The sequence below is a fragment of the Zea mays genome, chromosome 4 (genome assembly GCF_902167145.1).
Source record: "Zea mays cultivar B73 chromosome 4, Zm-B73-REFERENCE-NAM-5.0, whole genome shotgun sequence".
Lineage (NCBI taxonomy): Eukaryota > Viridiplantae > Streptophyta > Magnoliopsida > Poales > Poaceae > Zea > Zea mays.
Genome location: NC_050099.1, coordinates 59,555,022 through 59,564,276, shown reverse-complemented (window position 1 = coordinate 59,564,276; position 9,255 = coordinate 59,555,022). Strand labels below are relative to the sequence as shown.

Sequence of the window (9,255 nt, the reverse complement as noted above, 5' to 3'; positions counted from 1 at the left end):
AAAATGATATCGACGAGGCTCCACGTAAAGATGTCAATTAGGGTCCATATGAAGTGCTTTATTTGAAGGTGTCGACAAGGTTTTGTGTGAAGGTCTTGGTATGAAGATGTCGATATGATGAGGCTTGATGTGAAGATATTGATCAATATGGCCTTGTGAACGAATGATAAAATGCATATAGTGTGTTAGCTTTAGAATTTTAAAGGCCATGTTTTGTTTTGTTTTTTAACGAAGCCTCCGACATGTACCATGTTAGCACAACAAAGCTTTTTTTTATTTGCACGGGGTTTTCGACCTGTCGGTCTGTTTTCACTTTTGCTTGTTGTTCATCGATGTTGCATATATTTTATTACACCAAGATTTGGTTACAAGAATTTGTTGTTTGGTTCTGAGGCATGAATCGTAGTCCTGGCTGCATGCCTGGCCCACACCATCCTCTATTAAACCGATTTTAATATCAAAATGTTATAGACATTAAATATAATAATACCATACTGTATGATGGAAAGAGACTCGATCGTAAAAGTATGGAGTTTTATAAGAATAAAAGTTTCTTTTTTAAAAACAATATGAGTGTGTTTTGGCATTAACACACTGACGAGACGACGGCCTTTTATATACTCGGACTCGGTGCGGGGGGGCACTTCATCCCAAACCAGTTCAGCTTCCAAAAAGGCAAAGCAGAGCCCGCAAGCGGAGAGGCTACAGAAGGGTATGGGTCACCTCCGCGGCCTCACCGCCGCGCGGCTCCTCGCGGCGGCCTTCCTGCTCTCCGTTGCCGTCCCGGCCGCCAGAGCCCAGGAAGAAACCGAGCACGAGGAGGAGTTCAGCTACGTCGTCGGCGACGAGAACGGGCCGGAGCACTGGGGCAGCATCAAGGCGGAGTGGGGCAACTGCAGCGCCGGGCGGATGCAGTCCCCCATCGACCTCTCCCACGAGCGCGTCTCGCTGGTGCGGTCCCTCGGCTACCTCACCCACTCCTACCGCCCCGCCGAGGCCGCCATCGCCAACCGCGGCCACGACATCATGGTACGTGACGCGACGGCAAGGGGGGGAGGGGGGTTCGCTAGCTGGTGGTGCATCATGGTGGGAAGCATTGGTGCGTGGCGTGGCTAGTGCCAGCTGACTGTTTGGTTGCAGGTGAGGTTCAAGGGCGACGCCGGCTTCCTGGTGATCAACGGCACGGCGTACTACCTGAAGCAGATGCACTGGCACTCGCCCACCGAGCACACCGTCGACGGCCGCAGGTGAGAACGAATGAATGGTGGTCTGCTGGTCTCGTCGTCGTCGTTGAGAGCCAATAATATAATAAAGACTCGACGTGCGTACGTGTGGACCGCGTAATTCCTCATTACTGCTTGCTTTTTATAGATCGTCGATCGAATTATGTAGCATGTTGGTAATAGATAGGAGTGGTAAGTAACGACTGGTCCGATCGAGATGCTCGCTCGCTCGCAGGTACGACATGGAGCTGCACCTGGTGCACGAGAGCTCGGCGAACAAGGCGGCGGTGATCGGCATGCTCTACGAGATCGGCGCCGAGGACCCGTTCCTGCAAGCGCTGGAGCCGTCCATCCACCGGATCGCCGACAGGCAGGACCGGGAGGAGGCCATCGGCGTGGTGGACCCCCGGCGCGCGCGCGGCAGGGCCAGCGTCTACTACCGCTACGTGGGCTCCCTCACCACGCCGCCCTGCACCGAGGGGGTCATCTGGACCGTCGTCAAGAGGGTTAGTGGCCGTGGCCCCGCTGCGCAATTTTCTTCCCCGAATTCCAACCAAACGGCATCATTCGATCGATCGTGAGTCGTGACTATAGCGCTGACGTCCGAACAACCGTGTTTTAAAACGAGCCAACATGTCTGGTAGATTTTGTAGCATTTTTTTTTTTGGCTGAGGTTGCTGAGTGTACTTTAATTTCGCGCATGCAGGTCCGCACCGTGTCCAGGCACCAGCTGGAGCTGCTCAGGGAAGCCGTGCACGACGTAAGTTCATGACGTCGCTTGCTTCTTAGTCCCAAATGTGTTTGACCAGCATTCTGGATGGAATGGAAGGCGCCAGGAAAGCTGGTTTTAGTTTGTTTGTTTTTTCTCAGCCTGATTTTTATTTATTTTTTGTCTCGCGTGTGTTTACCTGCTTCAGGGCATGGAGAAGAACGCGAGGCCGGTTCAGGACGTCAACGACAGGGACATCAGCATCTTCCGCCCAAAGCCACACAAGCACTACTAGTACTAGCTATGGTATAGGTTGCACAGTCCAGCAGCGCGCGTAGTTGGTATCGATCAGTAGTGATGCACGAGCTAGCTGACGCGGTTCAGTGTTGGGGAGAGGTGTCTGCTGTATATGGTTACGGTTTTGTTTTATAATTCTTTCCATCTATGTTATAGGACGAAATAAACAGACGAGGATCACCTTCAGGTCCACTCTTCAGAAGAAGAACAAAAAAAAAAGGAAAAGAGAACATGTCGATGCGCATGTGGCTCGATCGATTTGATTATTGTTGTTGAGTAGTTGGCACTCAAACATGACCTATCTAACTGGCACGGTCTTTTGTTAAAAAAAATACTATGATTTGATTGTCGTTTAGCAGGACGAGTCACATGTGTACAGTATAAGCCTATATATATTCTTCAGCCAGCTAGATTTGTGTCAAGAAATGTTTCACAAGTAGTATGTCAGTCAAATCAAAGAATGATACTAACCATAAATTAAGCCCAAAAGTTTCAATTATCGATTCCTCTTCTGTCCGCCGCAGCCCTTTAACCAGCAGCTAGCTGTAGGCTTGCTGTAGCAAAGCCAAGGACAGCAAGATGCACGAAACAAGGACAGGAACAGGACAGACACCGCGCAACGAAACCTGACGACCACGCGGGCCCGCGCCATGCGCAGCTCAGCTGTGCTTTTCGGACCATGTCCATTGTCCAGTGCGCCGGCCCATTCTCGTTCATGCATGTCTGGTGATCCGTGTATGAACGGTGAAGACAACGGCAAGTGTGACGAGTTACCGTTGGCCAGAGAGACGACAAAAATGCGTGATTCCGCGGTTGGTGGAACGACGAACAAGTGTTTTGATGAATCTGAAAGAGAAAAACTGCAGTGGTGGAACACTCGGTCCACTCCTGGACCGATGCCAACTCTCTAAGATCACATACCATGTGTTTGGTTACTGTAGAAGTCGAACATGCCAGCATAAGTCTAGCCAGTATTGGTAGAACCAGAGTGAGTTCATACAAGCGCTTCTGTTTGGTTGTTTGTATAGACTCGTGCAGATTAAAGGCAGACTTTGTTTGGTTATTTGCACTAAAACATGTATTAGAGAATGGTGCATAAATAAATTTTCAAATACGATATAGTATTAGTGGTCTAATTTTATTCACAAAAGTCTTAGAAACACAAATATAAAATCTGCTCGGTGATTAAATATATTAATTAGAAGATTTACTAGAAAAACAATCTAAAAAACATTCTAGGTATGCGTGTCCCTGCATAAGCAGGGCCTGCATGCAGGTTGCACGCCAGCGTACGCAACAATTGGCCATCTCCGTGGAGCCTGGCTCAACCGCATTTTTTGCATAGAGAGCGCCTGTATCGACTCGTCAGGCTACCAAATACACCGCGCTTTAAAACCCCGCGGATGCAGCTGCATCCCCGCGATAGTGAACCAATCACGCGGATACAGTCTGATTGGATACGTGTGCACGAGCGCGCAGGCTCCGGCGAGGGTGGCCGTGTGGATATGCCAATTTTGGGCGTTCCTACAGATGCAATGAAATGACTTATGTTGCATTTGTTCAAGCTGGACACGTTTCCCGCGTACAGGTAACCAAACAGTAGCTCACATAAAGTCAACGCACACGATGGTACAGAATAAGATGATGCGGGCAACCAATCAAACGGATATTGTCCTCACAGACCAACACGAGGCTTTTATGCGCACTTTTTGTCCTCACTCATGCGCACTCGAGAAAACTTTTCCCGGTCGGTCACCCATCCCAAATTGCTTCAAAACAAGCACGCTTAACTTGAAGGTTCTTTCGAGATAGACCGTGTTTGACCTATTCCATGTTTCACAACCATCTACCTATCTAAACCTCCTAAACCCCAGATGGAGACACCAAAATCGGAGAAGGGATGGATCAACTTCATCAAGGCATGACAGAAGCTAGACAACATCTCCAAGTGAATCAAGATCCACCATAAGGATAGAAGCTTTTTTTGCCATAATCTTTCTTACCCCAACCTACCTCTATTCGAACCATCTCATCCCGCCTAATAGATGGCCTGACATAGAAGATGCTTATGCCTTCCTAATCCTCTTCTTAATTGTGTTCAATCAGAAATAAAATAACTTTCATTTTCTTACCCTTGAAATTACTTCTCCTAAAATAAATATAAAAAGATCCCTAAATCAGTTATATTATCCCTTTTATTGATTTTTATAAAATCTTTGTGCCTTCAAAAAAAATAGAAAAAACATATATAGACAAAGGATATAATTTGCCCTCTACTAATCAAAGTAAATAAGTAATGACTATTTATTTCTGAATTAACTTTTAAAGTTTGCCACCTCTTCAAAATAACCTTTTCTCCAAGTGAATAAAATGAGAAGTAGATATTTGCCTAACTAAAAGCAGTAGAATAATTAATATAATATACATAAAATAATTTTGCATTGCATGTTGGAATTTGATTGATGCATAAAATTGGAATTTGAAACTTGTACTCAATTGAATTTGAATACTAAAATTAGAATAAAACAAGAAGAAAAGAAAAGAAATAGAAAATAGAGGGAAATGGTTAGTCGACTTCGTGGGCCAAAACCTCTCACCCGCGGGCCACTACTACTTGCACCGCCAGCCCATCTACATTACTACTTCCTGCCCATTTTCTTACCCTACCGCCCACCCTGTACCTCAACCCACGCTAGTCGCATTTGCTGACCAGTAGGGCCCACGTGCTAGCTTCTCACACCTCACCCGCACACCCAGGCGCACTCGCATCTTTGTCGCTGTCGCGTGGGCCCGGTTTGTCAGATCCCTCTTCTCCCAGTATGATCACAACAAACTCCGCCTAGTTCGACAGGTACTTCATCCATGATCTCACCACAATCTCTCCCAGCTGAATTCCCATCACGTATATAAGCAGGCACCAGGCCCCTTCCATATGACCATCTAGCTTGGGATTTGAGCACCATCGCCGAGCGGAGAGAGAGAGAGAGCACGCGGTGGAAGAATGTGGAGCCACCGTTGTTGGACCTCACCCTTGTCGTCGATCCGTCCAAGGGGGAATTGAACCAGAGGGTAGTGCGAGGCTCGATGAAGGTGAGTAGCATGAACCATGGGCTCAGGAGAGTCTGGTCCATCGGCGATTGCTCGTTGAAGGCGGAGGTCCGCAGTGGAGCCGCACCATGCGGCGGGAAGAGCTCGTTGATGTGCCGCAGATGGTGAGCACTCTCCCAACCCTTCACATTATCCATCTCTGCATGTGTCACAGTTTTCCATGGGGATTATCACTCCAGGGCATGGCATGGCATGCGCCGGCATGGTACGTCGCCGGGAGCCCTATTCCTGGGCGCACAGGTGGCCGGAGGGGGGGAGGGAGGAAAAGCATTTGTCGTGAGCCCTTGGTCTAAGTATGAACGACCTAGATTAGATCGTGTCGTGCGGGACATGTGGCCGTTGGATCAAATACGGATGGACGAGATTAGAAAGTGTATACTCTCTTCGTCTATTCTGAACCATGGTCATGGATCCTGGATCCAAGGACCAGCAACTGCCGCAGACGTAGAGTAATGTTAGCCATGGATCCATGATCCAACGGAGGATCTCGCATACCGATTCGTGTAATCAAGGTTCTGATCTGAACCATCGATTCCGGATCATACGGCTCAGGGTACCCGATACCCCTTCACCGAGCGACAGTTACAATAGAGACCCTCGGGTTTATCGAAATTAACCCGCCATCCACGCCAATACGAAAGTAATTACCGATAGGTCCTGGATTTTATATATCTAACCCTATACTTACGGAGAATTGAAGCCACCAACCAGAGACTTTAGTAATTCATATAATAAATCTGGAAAATGATTTCTAGTAGAAAAATAAATATATAAACTTTGAAAATTCATATCTTGCACATTGTAACTCTGAATGAGTCTGTTCCAGTCGCATTGTCTTCTAATAAATTACCTACACAATAGCATCATTGTTTGGTCATGTCGCATATTTTTTATAAATAGATATTGGTCTAGCCTATGTTTAATAGATTAACCCTTCTAATCAAAGTTAATCCGTTAATAATTATAATCCGACTAAAATATGATCTCTACTCAAGTATAACTTAGATTAAAGTTGAAATAGTTATTTCTTTACCTTTCTCACATGATTTACATATAGAATATATTTTTATTGTTTAAACACCTAAGAACTTTAGAAAACCATACCTTTTTAACCATAACTCTATTTTTAGTGTTTCTCGAACCTACGATCACGTAGCGACTCGTAGAATATTCTTACATGCTTTGTTCTTATGCTTTGGTGTAATGTTATCATATCCATTATTTGCTTGATTGTATGTATTGCTACGAATAGAAGCGAGGTCATGAGGTCTCAAGATCAACTTTGGAGAAGTACATAGAGTTGCAAGTATAAGGCATGGTGTGCCCTTGATAACTCTTCTTTACCTAATAATGTCTCTGTTAATCACTGTGACATACTCAGGTTAATTTGATGGGACCTAATAGGTTTCCCTAGTTTTGTTTACCCCACACCTTGCAAACAATTGAACTATTGGGTAGATTTGTTATTGCTCTACCTAGTTTTGGGAATTAATGTTATATATGATAATGTTCCATTAATATTGTTGGTTTAATTATTGTTCATGATAAGGTTATTGTATTAATTGGAACATGGAGAACCACCCAGGAAAACAGTGCTACCACAAGGGTGGAATGGGATGCACTTGGCCAAGTAATTAGGAAAGCGAGGGAGAGATCACCTTACCTGAAAGAGGGAAACGAGGAGGAGTTGCTGTAGAGTATAGGGAGGTCCTCGGGTCGAACTGTCTGTAAAGCTTTTCGGACGAGGGAATCCTATGCTTCCTTCTTCTTGGATCTGGAACGGGGTTTCTTGAACTAGTGGAACTTTACAAAGGCCGCGTAGTGCTACCCTGCCTCGTCTCCTCGGTATAGATGAATGGAAAGTCGTGATCCCTTGGCAACTGGGTAACACGATATGTGGGTAAAGATGTGCAACCTCTGCAGAGTGTAAAACTGGTATATCAGCCGTGCTCACGGTCAAGAGCGGCTCGGACACTCACATGATTAATCATTGAATTAAACTTAATCTGTCATTGACATTGTATTGTGGGATTATTATTAATTTTGATCTCTTATTTATTTGGCTTGGTATGTACTTATACTTAGTAATTGCTAATAAAACTTTGACCAACTTTAAAAGTAATGCTCAGCTTTAACCATCTTCTCTGGTAAGCTTTACACTTCATATGAGTCCCCTATCGTAAGTGAGCTCATGCACATTATTCACACAACTTATTGAGCGATAAACGTATGTGAAATCACTCTTGTTGTATTCACATCCCCTAGGTCAAGAACAGGTACCGCAAGATGAGAAGCTTGAAAGATGTCGCGATGAGTTCGTAGAGATATAGGTCGTCGTCTTCTAGTCAACTATGAATGCGAAGGATCGTTGTCTTCGTATGATGTAATTATTTAGCTATTTTGTATAGAACTCATATTATGTAGTAAAGATGTGACATTCGTTTCTGTATCATGAGTCATTATATGTGTGAGACTTAATTCTAACACACATTTAATTTGCGTCTCAATTTAACCTTAAATCGATGTGTGACGAGTGAAACCACGAACAAGCTTCTGGGAGCGGTCACACTACCTGACCCGCAACAGTGGTAGTTCTGACTAGAGGCTCATGCTGACGTGCTCGGCTTAGGTGAAAGTCCGGTCACTTGTCATGCTGGACTTTATATGCTCCTCCGGTGATGCGATGAGACGAAGGCCACACACCACCGTGTGGAACGGAACGGCAAATTCAGATGCGGCAGAAAAATTGTCAATTCCTACCCGTGCTGTGTGAAACACACCACCGCGTGGTGCTCAGGCGGTCGCCGTTCCGGTGAGGTGTGCCCAAAGTCCGTCCACCGAGATCCTCAATACTCAAAGCAGCAGATCGTACGTGAGATGTGGGTAGTTCAGCGAATCACCGGAGGTGTACTGGAATGGTCTGTGTTCTTGGCGGCAAACTAGCTGTAGCAGACAGCCGTCGTAATTGAAAACTCCACGAAACCGGCCAGACAAAGACTGTTTTTGTATAATTTTTATTCTGTATCCGCCGCGTATATATATGTATCTAATGTTTGCACATATCAATTCTGTGCACTTTTTCTTGCGGTTTCTTAATTTTATTATCTCTTATGTGCTCACACCAAAATATATGTACGCACGTCCATTTTCCTATATAAAAGAAGCAGTTTCGTACACGCGTACCGTACGCGTTTCGTGCGTCGTACGTGTGTCAACCACGTGCGCTGCAACAGCCTACGCGATCCAACCGCGCCCGCCCCTCCCACGCGCCAGCCCTCTCCCCATGCACGATGAAAACCCCACCCAGCACCCGCCATCCAACTTCTCACGCGCTCCGAGCCCACCCCCTCCCCACCCCATACCAGCCTCTTGCCTCCTTTGTGTCGACTGTGTATAAAGTCGCCCCTACTTGTCCCATGCCGTGTTTGTCGATGTTTAGTATCGACGACGAACTACGGACGTATCGTGTAATGCTTTTGGGAGGAAGGCAATGTCGATCGCATCTCGATGGCTTATGCAAAGCATGACAAAACACAAAAAATTATATATGTTTCGGCCGCTCGAGCGCGTAATACCCTACATCCTGTAAGTTTCTGTGGACATATTGCTTGTAGATTGAGGATTACAGAGGATGAAGCTGATCATGATTGCTATGCTACGAGACACACACACGCGCGCGCGCGCGCACACACACACACACATATATATATATAGTTTATATATTAAGAGCCCTGGGCTTCCTATAATTACATGAAGCCCTGGCCATACCTTTTGATCTAGCTGACCCGTGCGTGGCGGAGGCCCGAACCTTCACAGCCCCAGCTAGAAGAGCCCGAGCGCTAGGCCCATTCACCCCACGGGGTCACACCAGATCGCCAACCGCCCTCTCCCTCACGCCAATCCAAACCCTAGCCTTCG

The 9,255-nt window shown here is 46.1% G+C and overlaps 1 protein-coding gene across 2 annotated transcripts; it reads left to right on the top strand.

Moving 5' to 3' along the window:
- The first annotated feature begins 637 nt into the window (after positions 1-637).
- On the top strand, positions 638-2,584 carry LOC100280638 (carbonic anhydrase). Of its 2 annotated transcripts, none has more exons than XM_008678951.4 (5): positions 638-1,029; positions 1,141-1,247; positions 1,459-1,800; positions 1,930-1,983; positions 2,141-2,584. In XM_008678951.4, exons 1-5 carry the CDS (start codon positions 715-717, stop codon positions 2,268-2,270), a joined length of 948 nt encoding a protein of 315 aa, XP_008677173.1. In that variant the 5' UTR covers positions 638-714; the 3' UTR covers positions 2,271-2,584. The 2 variants fall into 2 exon arrangements, with proteins under 2 accessions (XP_008677173.1, NP_001358602.1); NM_001371673.1 differs by having other exon boundaries at positions 645-1,029; positions 1,459-1,729; positions 2,141-2,494.
- Positions 2,585-9,255: the final 6,671 nt, after the last annotated feature.

Coding starts and splice junctions, on each gene's coding strand:
- LOC100280638 (XM_008678951.4), top strand. CDS start 715: ATGGGTCACCTCCGCGGCCTCACCGCCGCGCGGCTCCTCGCGGCGGCC. Junction 1,030..1,140: donor ACCGCGGCCACGACATCATG/GTACGTGACGCG, acceptor GTTTGGTTGCAG/GTGAGGTTCAAGGGCGACGC. Junction 1,984..2,140: donor TCAGGGAAGCCGTGCACGAC/GTAAGTTCATGA, acceptor TACCTGCTTCAG/GGCATGGAGAAGAACGCGAG.